The sequence below is a fragment of the Paramormyrops kingsleyae genome, chromosome 20, assembly GCF_048594095.1.
Source record: "Paramormyrops kingsleyae isolate MSU_618 chromosome 20, PKINGS_0.4, whole genome shotgun sequence".
In the NCBI taxonomy this organism is placed as follows: Eukaryota; Metazoa; Chordata; class Actinopteri; order Osteoglossiformes; family Mormyridae; genus Paramormyrops; species Paramormyrops kingsleyae.
The window spans coordinates 6,796,789-6,811,534 of NC_132816.1; the positions used below are offsets into that span (position 1 = coordinate 6,796,789).

Below are 14,746 nucleotides of genomic sequence, written 5' to 3' on the forward strand. Positions count from 1 at the left end.
TTAGCGATCACAGGAGATGTGAACCATGCCCAAGCCCATCTCTTCAAGCAGGTCCGGGCACGATCCAATGTACTGTGGGTCAAACGTGCTTGGGCACGGTACGGATGACCTCGTGCGAGTACACCCTATGATGCACCTGTAGAAATCGGTGGGGATGTGAAGGGGCATGTCATACTTAATTAGGTTTGCACAAGAAGGAGAGCCTCTTGAGCACGGACTTGGCTACTGTGCTCGAGTAGAAGGACCAGAAAAGATCATCGATGTGCACAGAGGAACCTACAGCTTCTGATTCTTTCCACTTCAACTTCATCAATGTATATGAGGGCCTGCAAATCCCCATGCAACTTTCTGAAGTCCACAATCATCTTCTTCATTTTGATGTTGTTGAGGCAAAGATTATCGAGGCACCACTGTGAATAGGCACCAGTCTCCTCTCTGCAGGCTTTCTCGTTGCCATTGGTGATGAGGCCCAGGATGGTTGTACCATCAGAAAATTTAACAGCAACATTAGAGCTATGCATGGCAGTACCGTCATGTGTGGCCAGAAATGATTGAGATCCAGAGCTGTGATCTATGAAGAACATCCTCTCATAGGTATCGCTACTGCTGCGTTGCAGCAGTGTGCATGGTCATAGTAACGGCATCATCTCTGGATCGGTTAAGCAGTAAGCGAATTGGAAGAGGTCCAAGTTAGAAGAAAGAGAAGAGGAGATGTGTGAATTGACTAATCGTTCAAGGAACATCATGCCCACAGACGTCAGTGCCACATGTCAGTAATCATTCAGCTCTCTCGAATGCATGGCTTTCTAGAAAAAAAGGGTTGATCACTGACTAAGTCAGGGAGAGGTTGAAGGTGTCAGAGCAGGACCGCGCTAGCTGGACAGTGCATTCTCTGAGGACGCAGCCTTGTGTCCCACCGGAGCCTGGTATCTAATTCTGACTCTTAAAGGCTCTGCTCACCTCTGGCTCTGTTAGGATGAGTGAGGAACTGTTTTGTATTACTGTATTAATATTTTACAATTTTGGGATCTGGGATAGATGTGTTGGAAGAAGATTAAGCATTCTGACAGGGGCACATCCCAACTCGATGATTTAAGACTGCATTGATGAGGGAATGTAGCAATTTTGTCAAGACCCATATCATGAAGAGATTCTATCCTTTACTAATCCCAGAAGCCGGGTTTGAAACACTTTTAAATCGATTTCGTTATCATTTTGTGAGCCCTTCTTACCTCCCAACAAACCGTCCTTTGCTGCAATGCAGATCATATGTGGTATTTTATTTTACTCCTAACTGCAGGAAACATAAACCAGCAGTACAATTTATCGCACCCTAAGATAAGAAGAGGAAAAAAATTCCCAAGGCTTCAAGATGATAAACTGGGTGACTTCAAAACTAGAAACTCCTCCTCAGCGGAGAGCTTTCCATTGGTGTCTTTGACTTTAAGTTATATTAGTGTTAATTGTTATTCAGAAAATGGAAAAAAAAACAGAGAATAGAGCAGCAGAGATCAATATCTTCCAACTTATTGCATAGATACAGCATTGTGTGCAGCATTGTGTGAGCGGATGTTATGGCAGTCTGAGTGATAGGTAAAGCCAAACTTTCATTTTTAAACATCAGTACTGTATATAAGCAGTACTTATATGACTTACCTATTAAAAAATATTCCACTGCACAGACAAAAAATTTAGATACAGCCTGTAGATATTTGCTGTTCTGAGTATTTAGCAGCAAAATACAGTTTTTAAGTATCTGACAAAACCTGAAAGGGCGACTCATATTACTTGTTAAGCCATTTAAACTGGCTTAGCCATTTTGAACATTGTTCTGTGTTTACCCTTGACGTATAACAGAGCTCAGTTTACAGCCAACACAGGAAATGTACTTTAATGTGTTAATCGGCTTCACACTTCCGGATACCAGAAGATGTCACTGGAAAAGTATAGAAATTTTAAATAATAATGTGAACGGCGTTATCGCCGATGCTTAAACGCACACTGACAAATAGAATATCTGCACTTTATTAAGCGGATATGTTAAATTAAAAACAAAGCAAAAAGAGCAGGGAAATAGCACCTTTAGAAACAATTACAGAATACGGGCGGGGAGTGTCCATTACAAACAGCCTTTTGCCTAACACTGCCGTATAATTCCATTAAATAAAATGGCTGGCTGATACAGCAACAGATTGCTAGAATTACAATAAACACAATAAAATAGGGGACAACTTTGGTTAAATATGTAAATTTATCCCATGACCTTCTTTTATCTACTACCTCTATTTGATTGAACGCCTTATACAAAAGATATAGTATATATATATATTTTTACCTATATTCTTTAAAATATTATTATCTTAATGAATACTAAACAGTTCAGACATTCTCATTTAAAAGAGTGGTAAAGAATTCCATTGTCAGTTCCAGATTCGAAGGTGGTGCTCAATCTCTGTTCACATTATATGTACTACACAAAATAGTAATTATCAGCTCATATTCACATAGCAACAGGCCTCAAAATTTATAGAGAAAAATGTGATTGTGCATACAAATACTGCTGTACAAATGCAACGCAGTGAGTGAAGTATACAAAGGGCAATAATATACCATTAGGGGTTCAACTATGCCCTTTTTGTGCTAAATATCAAATCACGTTAGAAGAAGCTGGTTTTGAGCATGTGTCAAATACATTATACTAAAAAAAATCCTTGTTAATCTAAAGTACAGTGCATATCTATAGGTCAAAATAATTATGTTCAGACAACAGAAAGCATTGTTTTAATTTAACCGCGAAAAGCACTGATGTTACATTCACAATATTCAGACCAGGGGGGTGTTCCACAAAGCTTTAGTGATTTCTGGCTTAGCCAGATAACTTGTTGGATTTAAGGTAGTCTGAGCTAGATGGACTTCATCTTTGTTCGCTTACATTTAGCACAGACTACCTTAAATCCTAAGCAAGAAATCCTGCTTTGTGAAATAGGCCTGAGGAGTCCACACTTCTTTACAATCAAAAGGAGGGGTGACATTCATATTGAACCAAACAGTCATTGTCACATCACTGCAGTATTTCACTTGGGTAGAAGAAAACAAAACATATATTTGCTTTTTCCACTTGAAATATTCAAGGAAATAATGATTAGATTACTGGAGTGAGTGATATTGCATAAATATCATACCATAACAATTTTGTTAGTTACACTGAGACTTATGAATTTCCCGCCAAATTCAACTTTATCACGCTTACGCAGACCTGCATGTCAGGTACCATAAAAGAAACAAATCTAAATGTCCTGACTGATATTTGCCAACCCTAAACCTTAAAATCAATCCTTCAATTTGCATTTTTCAAGTCACAGTACTGTTGAAAATGATCATAAGTGTTGATATTCATTGCCACCTCACCCACCCCAAAGTGATATTTATATAAGATCACACAACACTGTTGGGTAAAATAAAAAATGACCCACGATCACATTTAGCTGTTCTTGATTTAGCAAATAATCAAGAAAAAAAAATCATAATGTTTAATGAAGCTGTGGAAGACTATAGTATATTTTGGTCACTAACTTGGCAGCTCAAGAAAAAATAAATAAATTAAATAATGACCTAACATCAACCTGGTTAGCATATAATGTAGCCGGCTAGCCAGACTGGTATAAAACTAAACCGCTGCCATGCTATATTCTTTGCACAAACACACAATTCAAACTTCTAGCTTTATTAAAATACACAGAACCCCATTAGATAAAAGGTACAATTTATCCTGATATTAATACGGTGTAGCTAACAGACAGTGATGAATTACGCATAGTACAAAATGCACCAGTGATGAAAGACGCCCACCCATAGACGTTACGGTGAGACAACGACTGATAATAATGCTGAATATCATTTATGTACTATTTGGTATACTCAGTCACAATTTAAAAAGTACCAAAAAGGCTTGTAGTTCTCTGAAATGCAGTTGTGCTATTGGCTGATTTGCTGTTGATATTGATATTTTTTGCACTGGGATCAGCCAGACTGAGGGCCAGCATAATGACGTTTATCACATTCCACTTAATGTCTACAGGCAAATGTTTCCCAGTCCGGCCCACGTTTTTGCTCCCTCCTAGCTCCCTGTCAGACAGTCCACGTTTTTCACCCGAGAGCTGGGAGGGAGCAAAAACATGGAGCGTCTGTGGGTGCCCCAGGATCGGATTGGGAAACACTGCTACAAGTGAATCAGACACTCCCCCAACTGTCTTTGTGAGATTAGGCCAACCCCAGGCCCGTTACAAGATGGGTAAACTAGTGTGTCTAACTTGCCTATAGTTTCTGATTGTGTGTGACTATGTATGTGTCATACAGTGGATTGACAAACTGTTCAGGATGTTCCCCTGCATTCCTGTGCTCCCAACCCCAAACCATTCTCCGAGCTCCAATCCACTACAAAATCAACACTTCCCACTCTCATCCTTGCACCCTGAGCCTAAACCAGAATGACAAACTGCTAAGATACCCTTAAGGAGTTTAGTTTTCCCATAATGCCTTGCTTGCACCTCTGCAGATCTGCAGGGCTATCTGATCCACTGGTGATAAAGCGTCCAGTTCGGCCAAACAAAAGAGTCAGCAAGTTATTAAAGGGGCACAAACATCAGTGCTCCATTTCATTAGGAGGCCCTTAGCTCTATATGCTGAATAGAAACAGGAGACCCCTTTAAAACAGGGTTTATTGCTTACAGTTACTTCCATGAAGGCAGAGATTCCCAAATCTGCCTTTCTAGATGAATGCATGCAGAGAAAATGACATGTCATTGACTCCTTATGTAAAACAATTATGTTTTTATGTGTATCCACACAAATGGAATCTTCTAAAAAGTGTACAAAATGATCCAAGTGGAAATGGACACTGGACCGCTCTCTGCATCAGAAGGGTGACCTCAATTCAATTCAATTCAATTCAATATAGCACCTTTCACAACCCACGGTGCTTGACATAGGGTAGTACAGAAAGAAAGAATAAGAGCCAGAAGACAACAGAGGAGAGGAACCAAAAACTCCCAAGTATGGAGAAAACACAAATCACTGGGGGTCCAAGGTGAGGATGCCCAACCCCCCCCCCCAGGCAGGCTAACACTATAAAAACAGAAAGAATAGGCCTGTTTAACCTGACCCTGAACGTGGCTGCGTGCGGCAGGAGACTCACTGCAGCCCTCCTGGCCCCTCTGTGCAGCAGGCTGCTGCACAGTCATGTGAAACTGCACAGTCATGTGAAACCGCACATGCAGAGACACACAGGCCAAACAGAGGAAACAAAACCAAATCAATGTGAGGAAGAGAGCAATGGGAGGAAGGGTTTCTGTAGATCGTCACCTTATCTGAACACGTCAAAAACTGGCAAAGTCACATTTCTCACTGAGCACCTCATGTCGGGGTGGGGGGGGGGGGTTTCTGAGGAACTGGTACGTCACGGAAGGTGCCGGAATGTGCCACACCTGGGACACCAGCGATCACCGAAACATTAACCTGTCTGGGGCATTTCGCTCGAATGTGCACATGCAAGTTGATGCAGATCTCCCGACAAGGCATGTTTCCTGTCGTGTGAGCAACATTGGTTCACTTCCTGGTACAAAGGGAACGTCAAAACGTTACATCATGGCAGGGAATCAACACAAGGCCTGCTCATGAGGGACATGACCTTTGTCCCGTGTCCTGTGACATCTGTATATGCAGATTCTCCAGAAATGGGTAAACATGGACCCTTGTGAGATCCGCAACCTTAGCCAGAGGACGGCGGAGATTAGACACAGAGAGAGGCTAGGGACATGAAAAAACTCATACACTGCACTCTTCCGCTTGTACATAACAATGGTAAAGGAATGAGAGAATCCTCAAAGTACAAAAAAGGCAGAAATGAGACATCCTACACCCGCGCAACAGCAAAGCGTCTCACCGCAGATGCACAAAGACACCCAAGGAGTAGTTCAAATGAAGGCGCGCGCCGACTTGTTAGCCACTACGCCTACGGGGAGATGGAGGTATGTAAAGTCTGGAGGGAGATCAGTACCTTCAGGTGACTTCAATACAGATACAGAGCAAGCAGTTGGAATATTCTAGTAACTTCCTCAAACGTATCTATGCTTGTCTATTCTGTACGGAGAGCGCACAGCAGTCAATGCTGACTGTCTTTAAGGTGTATCTGGTGAGCTATCGGACAGCTTAGATGCTAAAGGTGCGGCATCGGATCTCCCGGCATTCTGATAGGCGCGTCCCCTTGGGAGGAGCTCGTGGCATGGATGCCAACATGTGGGAGGGCAGAGTGGGCAAGAAGGATCAGGGAAAATGGACCAAAATGAAAGGTAGACTCAGCAATGTGGCACGCTGCCATTAGTGCATCATAAGTCGCCTTAATTTAGGACATACATCACCATTATACACAAGTGCCATTTGGTGAGACCTCACTAAAGGGTCAGAAATCCACTACTACTCTGCAAAACGGACGGCGCAGCGCCTTCTGTAAGTGATTTCTGAGCATTCTGTAATGGTGTATTGAAATGTAATGTAAATATACCAGCGTTACATTCAGAATAATTAATTAGCGAGGGAACAAGAATATATATAGTATTAAACAAACCGCCAAGTCAAAACAGATGCACTAGGTTCGTGTGTAGTATGGCCATACTACAGTCCTACCAAAGGTATTACATTCACCAACTTGTACATGTGATGTTATGAGTAGTGCAGGTAATTATCTACAAAAAAATCATGATGTAAACAAACAACCAACAAACACTTAAGAGACTCCTCACCTACAACATGCTGGTTCGCCTTAAGATTTCACAATATAATTGCAATGTCAACCTAGAGCTGGGTTCCGCGTTTCCAGTTTGGGGGGCCAGTTTGCAACATAGCTCACAGATTTCCGCACTCAGACACGCTGACTAAACATGGTAATTATCTGATTAAGATGTGGAGCAGGGAAATCTGCAAAATGTGATGGATTCTGGCTCTCCAAGGCCAGAATTGGGAATCCCTGACCTACAGCTTTCTTTCCCTTGATTATACGCAAAGGTGCTGATATTGTTCATGGGAAAACACCAATCAGTCTTTAAAATGTCATGGAAAAGGTTCGACCCGTACCACAAATTCAGAGTTACGACCGTCAAATCTCTTGCTAATTTGCAAATACATCTGTGATAAATATGTAACTACTGACATTCATTCCTGAGATTTAATGTGTGTTTATTTACTTTACTCAGAGTTCAATATAAATTTAATGTTATATTGTGACATTCTTGACCAAGAAAGCGAAAGCAAATAAAAAAAACAGGTTTGTCTCTCAAACAACACACACACTGTCACCCCCCCACACACACTGACATGCACACCCTAACCCCCCCGCCCCCCCACACTGACATGCACACCCTAACCCCCCCACACAGCACGACCAGGTAAGTGGGGACCCACATGCAAACTGGAAGACGGCTTGTCATGGTGTGTGTGCTGATTTCAGACTAAATATGGGGGGCTTCGTATCTGGGAACTCGTGCGTAGAAACGCCTGTGCTCCCCAAATCATTCAGACGGACGGGGGCCGCAGGTACGACGCGGATTCGTGCGATCACCTCGGCGAGGCGTGTCCACGGCATGTGGGGGCGTGGCCAAGGCATGTGGGGGCGTGGCCAAGGCGGGGCTACCCCAGCTTGGTGATCTGAAGGCTTCCGGTGATCCGAATGGTGTCGATAGCCCGCAGCGACGCCACCCGGTGGTAAAAGTCAAAGAGCTGGTGGCCGTCGACGAATATCCGGAATCGCTGGTGCTCGCAATGGATCTCAATCTGCGTGGATTAAAAAACGGGGTGGTGAGAGGTGGCGGGGGGCAAATATACCACACAATAAACGGCCCCTGGTGACTGTTTACTAGTCAAACCGGTGGGCTGTTAAAAGCAAAGGGAGGGAGGAACAAGGTCAGACTGCAGGCCATCTTCTAGCTATGGACATTGATTGATAACCTGAAGGCGATTGGTTCCAGTCCCAGAGGGGTGGGGCTACAGCACAATAATTCACCTGAATTTTTTTCAGTAAAGTCCTTAGATAAAATTATATGATAAACAGGACCCCCCCGCCCACACACACTTCCTCCCACAATCCCTGCCTTTTCATGATAGATGAAATATGCCCCCCCCTCCCCCAGGTACCCGAAAGGGCTGGTCCTCGATGAAGGGGAAGTACGGGATGGGCTTCTCTGGCTCCTCCCACTCCCCAGACACGCAGGCCTTGCGCAGGAACTGCCGGTCCACGAAGCGGGCGCAGAGCTCCAGCGCCACGTCGGGGGGGGGGTCCTCCTCCGTGCCGCGGCCGCACGTCAGGCTGATGTCGAAGCTGCACAGACCGAAGGCGCTATCTTTAGAGCCAGCGGGCCGGGCTGGGGGAGGGCCCACGAGCCGGACATCCAAAGAGGAAACTCCACTAGTGCCGATAAGAGTCCATACACCCCCACAGCAAATATACCACACAATAAACGGCTATTTATGCGCCTGGTATTTCACTTCCACATATCAGAAGTGTGTTTTGCATTTGATTGCCACTGGGAAAACCACCTAAAGTAACTTTTATGTAAAGAGCTATAGCAAATCGAATTTAATTCACTGGATGACGCAGCTTAATAGAAAATCATTTGGCAAGTATCTGAGAACCTTTAGCCCACTATATACCATGGTGATATGGAAGGTCAACAGTACCGAAGCACTTTTTAAGCAAGGCGTTGAACTGCTAAGGCAGAGAGAGTGGAGTTTCGTTCAGAACCATACAATTAGGGTGGACAATGGCCTCTCACTGTCCCCCCCATGCATGTGCAGTGAAAGTGCAGCCGATTTGACATACCAGTTTCTCAGGAATTAATGCGAGTAAACCGTCTGTCAGCTGAAGCAGTGGCTGAGACCTTGATCAGCCTCTGACCATCAGTGCCAAATGCTGTCACTAGGTCTGTTTTACTTTTACAGAGTTTTCAGTAACACGTACCAGTCCACCCTTGTCGAGTGCACTCTACCAGACAATGCTATATATGCTGCACACAGGAATAACTAACTTTATGTAGAAACATGTATTTTCATGATGGAAAATTCTGCCTGATAAATAAATAAACAACCAAGGAAAATGTCTTCTAGCTGCATTTAAACTATCGACATGAGTTATATAGTACATTAAATATTTAAAAGGACTTTTGAATGAAAACGTTTTCTATTTTTCACTGGGTGAATGTTGACCTGCACTTGGAGTTCGGTGGAATTACCTTTTAGGCTCTGCATCTACTATGCCCATGACAATGATCTTCTTTCCTGGTCTCATCCCACCTTTGATGCGGCCGCTGAAAGGAACTGCCTGGTTGAGAGCAGGATAACGTTCTTGAAGTGGTGTCCATAACACAACATGGAGCTATAGCCTAGACCAGGGGTCTCCAACTCCGGTCCTGGAGAGCTACTATCCAGTAGGGTTTCTGTCCCACTTGGCTTCTGATGAGCCACACCTGCTCCTGGTATTTACCTGAGAACAGGTGTGGCTCATCAGAAGCCGGGTATGATAGAAAACCTACTGGACGGTAGCTCTCCTGGACCGGGGTTGGAGACCCCTGGCCTAGAGCCTGTCCCAGACGGGGTGGGGGGGTACACGCCGGCCAGGAGGCCACTTCATGACAGGGCACACTCCATAGGGAATTTAGAGATACCAATTAGCCTAACTGCATGACTGTGGTCGGAAATCTGAGACGGCAGAGAAAACCCACATGATCAGGGAGCACAACTCAGAGCAAAAGCAGGATTCGAACCCATAACCCTCAGTGCCGCCTTCACATCCATCAACAATTACTACACATATGGGTGACAAAAATACAAATAAAATGCATTACCAGTAATCGTATATCTTCTCTCTCAGGTGAGATCAGTGCAGGCTTTTCTAAGGAATTGCTCAAAGGCCCATCTTCGATTTTCTTTAATTAAGCAAGAAAAGAAATGAGTTTCTTCAACATCACCCCACAAACGCTTAACTATTTAAGGAATACAACACCCACATTCCACTAATGTATATTAATTGCTCGGTAACTGCTGGCGCATTGAATGCTATGCATTTTTTATGAGATCGGTACACCTTTAAGGCAAAAAAGCAAGTGTCCAGACGTCCCTCATATTTAGGATTGCAGACAAGCTGCGATCTTGCGCTTTGGTGCTAAAAGTAACCGTAACAATCTTATATTCGCGTAAAAAGCCGCATGATCCGAGCAAAAAGAGACGTATTTTTCCAGAGCACCTATTTATAGGTACGTACTTTCAGTCCGCCCAAGGTGGACATGCAGCACGTATTCAAACGCAGGTATTTACACATAGATCTCACTGTCGCTTTCATTACCCATATTTGCCCAGTCACAGAAACGATACAGGTATAGGGGCAGCATAAAGCGTCACATGGGGGGCATGTATGAAGGGGAAAAAATCTTATAAATTGATTTATGTAAGAATAAACATCAGACTTTAAAGTGTAATTAAATATACTCACAGTAGCGTCATTTTCCGTCCCTGACACCGCCATCTTGCACGCGAAATAGCATAGGACAAACAAATTGATCGACTGGGTGAGTGATAGCCTCGAGCGTGTGAGGGGCGGCGATCGAGGCTCCGAGCGGCAGACGGTGCGAGCGCTTTAGGAGGCGGCCGCAGGCGATGGGAACCGGCGCCCACTGCCTATCCTCACCCTGACATATCGGGATGAACGCTGACGTCGGCTGAACGGAGGCTTAATCCCAGACAGGACTTAAACCGCAATTATCTACTTTTTTTCTTACTCCCTCCTTCCTGAAGGACCAGAGGCAATAAACGTGCAATGGAAAAAGAGATCCACTACAGCTGCATTGCAACAGTGTCAAGAAACAAGAATTAACTCAATAATATTGCAAAATATTACATATCTGTAAAGAAAGAAACTTCACTATTTCCAAGTTGTATTTTGCTGGTTATCAATATGCTTATGATCAAACCGGTTTGTATAAATTCAATACCGGTCTACCGCATTTGCAGTAAATTGCTTGATGTATTTTAAGGGAATACCCCCGAAATTCATCTACAGGGCGCCGTTCTGTGGTTATCTGGGGCATTGCAGGAAATAGCTATGATGTGCAAGGACCGCGAGGAATTCCATTGGAAAAAAAATAAATTTTCGCATTTATGTTCCCGAAAAAAATCGGTAGGAAACAATGCAATACTGGTTTGTTTTTCGCAATTCCCCGACTTCTATACATCTCCGCAAGCATTCACGCTTTCTTTCCCCCACCTGCTCTCTGTGGCCGTGCTCAGTGCTGACCTCATTTGGTAAGAGAGCAAACTCACATTTTGTAGAACTGAGAAGGACTTAAACGCGCTCATCCCCATATATAATAATATGGTATTTTCACGTACGCCAGCATAATTTAAAGTTGTTAGAATATATTTCAATCATTTATCCAACTGTAAAAAATGTGCCTATTATTGTGGGGAAGACGAGCGTTAGTGTGACATGGCTTATATAACAAGAACAAGAATAACAAGAAAGTGACTTTACATAGTTTTAAAGTACTAGTCGATGCATAGTTGATAGTAATGATATGAGACACTTTTACGCAAAGAAAACTGCAGTGTTGCATAGCTTCTTATAAAATCTTCTGTCATTAGTAATATTCATAAAATGTCCGCTTGTACGCTTATTTCACCGATGTGCAACAGGACTGAAGGCGACTGCGAGGATCACCGAAGCTGACGGTCTCGGTTTAAAGGACCAGAGTGTGCTCGTTAAATAGTCCCAGTCAGTCATCACCTGCAGAAGAAAACTGACCAGGTAATAAACCATTAGTTTTTTCCCCAAATATATCCAAGACCATTTAATACATCCAGAGACGAGATAAAAGCTCGTGGTAGGAATGACCTAGATACCACATTAGCTTAAGCCTGCCAAGATTGAGACGCCACGCTGAGAAGGATGCCGAGCTGTTGCTAGGATACCAGCATTTTGGGGTCACATAAGAAATTCTCCCCATTTTCTTTGTTCTCCAGAATGGTGGCTTCATTCAGACACATGACTCAACACACCATATCTACACGAAAAGCTGTATGTGTATGATTTGTACTTTATTCATTAGTTTGATTAGATTTAAATAATATGGTAATATTATGAAGCATAGATCATTTATGATAACATAGTCCTACTGTGCATTGAACTGGGTTTCACAATAATAGAGCTGTTCACGTGATCACTGTCCCCAGTTTCAATAGAGCCCTGTCCTCCTCCAATATGTTTATTTATAGTTCTATAAAGCACACATAATGAATTTAATTCAGATCTTGTCCAGGTCTGGAAAATCATAGTTCTGTCCATCATACTCACCATGGCGTGAGGGAGCTGGGCTTGAATGTTTCACTGACACCCGTATATTATGGATGTTTATATTTAAGGGCTGGAAGGAGTAGGATGCCGTCGTATCCATGCATCCAGCCAATATTTAAAGTTCCATGTTGGGAAGAAAGGTCCTAAACGGATGACACAGAATGTTCTGGAAGGAGGGTGGGGGGGATATCTCAGGAGCTCCGTTACTGTGGAGCACGCTGGAGGAAGCTTTGTACTGAGCACTGCACTTTCCCGGCTGGATTCGGGCCTGGCCTGGATAGAGGGTGCCCAACACTCATCCAATTACACGCTCACAATTAACAAAAAGACGTTCACATCTGATACATCAAGGATAATGGCAGCTCTATATATACAAATTCTACATATTACCAAGTTACTGGAGGATGTGTCCCGTTCCAGAGGATAGATAATATTAAGCAGCTGCCAAGTGGTTCATCCCATAGCTTCAGCTCTGCTGTGATTTTGGGTTTTAACATACTCACCTTATAGGACGTCTTGGTTAGCTAGACTTAGCTTGCAGTTGCCATTGTCAACAATGCATGATTCAGATAATAGTTAGGGCCTTTAGCTATAGTGTGTAAAAACAGCAACATGATTGATTCACCTACTGTAGGTATAATCACCTGGCAACGAACGTAGTACTTAATTAAATTTTGTACAATGTTTATCACAGATACTAAATTTAATGTGTTTACAAGAAACACATTAAACGTGGAACATTGGATCAAAAGCGAGAGACAAGAATCATGCTGACAGCCAAAGGCAACAGGGTTACATGTTGAACCACATTGTCGCCCTGTTTTCTGGATGTGTTTTAATTAAAACGTGACAGTACATTTGAACAAATCAAAGTGTTATGCATAACCACAAGGTGGCGCTGTTTAAAATTTGTCACATGGCGTTACATGGTGTTTTACAGCGTTCCAATTTCATATTCAATTATTCTTGGTGTGCTGTACGTTCTAATTATTAATGTAGATTTCTAATTCATGAATTAATTTGCAGATCATTCATGGTCTTTATATTATTTAAAATACTGTGTCTGTTGATATCATTCAAAACGATGTTGTCATGTTTAATACACAGAATAGCCGTTTTCTGAATGTTATTTAGACAAAATTCAACTTATTATGGAATTGTATTATTTGTTTTTGTTCGGGACCTTTAGAAGTGATTGATTGTTGTGTAATTGCATTCTTAGTTTAAATGAAAATAGAGCATTGCATTTGCTTAGTAATACATAAGTAATAACATAAAGTAACTAGAAAATATGTGATTAAAATTATTTTTAGTTTGTGTATTCTAGAAAAATGTAATAATCTACCCAAGAACAAACTTCTTTTGGCTTGTGCTGAGAAAAAAATGAAACAGGATCTCGGTTGTGTCACGCCCCGCTCCGTCCGCTCCTAATGTGTGCCACGCCCACCTCGTTACCTCGTGTTCAGCCCTGATTGTGATCGCCTGTGTCCTATTAAGTCTAGCTTGTCTCTTGTATTTAGTCCTCGTCTGAGTCAGTCTTCCCCAGATTTGTCATTGTATTGTCATGTGCAGTGTCCGTCGATGTTCGTCTGCTCCCAAATAAACCCCGTTTTCCCTGGCTGCTCTCGACTGCTTCCCTGCTCGCCTACCCGCGAGCGTGACAGATTGTACGTTTCTTTTCACGTCTCTTCCAGATCCTTGCAGCGCTCAAACTTCTGCATGGTACCGGCGTTAACGTCACTTGGGGAAGTAACTTCCTGTGTAACCGTGATTCTATGACAGGCACATAGTAATATTAAAAAATATAATATATATAAGTCCACATGCTCGTTTAATATTTCCCCGTCATTTCCAACATGGTTTTGAGCTACAGATGGATTTTAATGTAAGCCTGAAGGTTTTTGGAGTCCTTTTGAAGCGTCCCTTCAACCAACGTCTCCTTTTAAGAAATAAGACGCTCGGCCACCAGGGGGCGCCTGTAGCACATACGTTAATTGCTCAGTGCAGTTAAGGTAACCAGAGAACGTCAGAATTATTTTACATTATTTATTTGGTTGTCCAGGATCACATGGACTGCATTTTATACAGTCTGCGTTATACAGCTGGATATATTCTGACGTTTTTTCGCTTACGTGCTTTGTAGAATACAGAATTATATCAAGCACTGCTGATCCACTAATCGATCTTTAAAAGATGACTGCTATTGTAGCATTAATGATCAGGCTCCGTAGTCCGTTATTTAAAAATATGAGTCGTCATGAATATTAATTATAGCTTTAAAGTAGCTTATCTAAAGTTGTACGTACCTAACTATAATAATCGTTACGTACTACATGTACGTAAATGAATTAACGC

General features: G+C 42.6%; 1 protein-coding gene across 1 annotated transcript; it reads right to left on the reverse strand.

The window, feature by feature from the left end:
- Positions 1 to 7,423: 7,423 nt before the first annotated feature.
- lgalsla (lectin, galactoside-binding-like a) lies at positions 7,424 to 11,079 on the reverse strand. Its single transcript, XM_023825120.2, has 5 exons — positions 10,535 to 11,079; positions 9,891 to 9,971; positions 9,279 to 9,367; positions 8,185 to 8,368; positions 7,424 to 7,824 (listed from the first exon to the last, which is right to left on the reverse strand). The coding sequence occupies exons 1-5, from the start codon at positions 10,565 to 10,567 to the stop codon at positions 7,681 to 7,683; spliced, it is 531 nt and encodes a 176-aa protein (XP_023680888.2). The 5' UTR covers positions 10,568 to 11,079; the 3' UTR covers positions 7,424 to 7,680.
- Positions 11,080 to 14,746: the final 3,667 nt, after the last annotated feature.

What these genes read in the sequence shown, in the direction of transcription:
- lgalsla (XM_023825120.2), bottom strand. Translation starts at nt 10,567, where the DNA reads ATGGCGGTGTCAGGGACGGAAAATGACGCTACT. An exon ending in GGACGGAAAATGACGCTACT is followed by an intron (nt 9,972 to 10,534) that starts GTGAGTATATTT and finishes GCTTAATTAAAG; the next exon opens with AAAATCGAAGATGGGCCTTT. An exon ending in GTAGATGCAGAGCCTAAAAG is followed by an intron (nt 8,369 to 9,278) that starts GTAATTCCACCG and finishes CGGTCTGTGCAG; the next exon opens with CTTCGACATCAGCCTGACGT.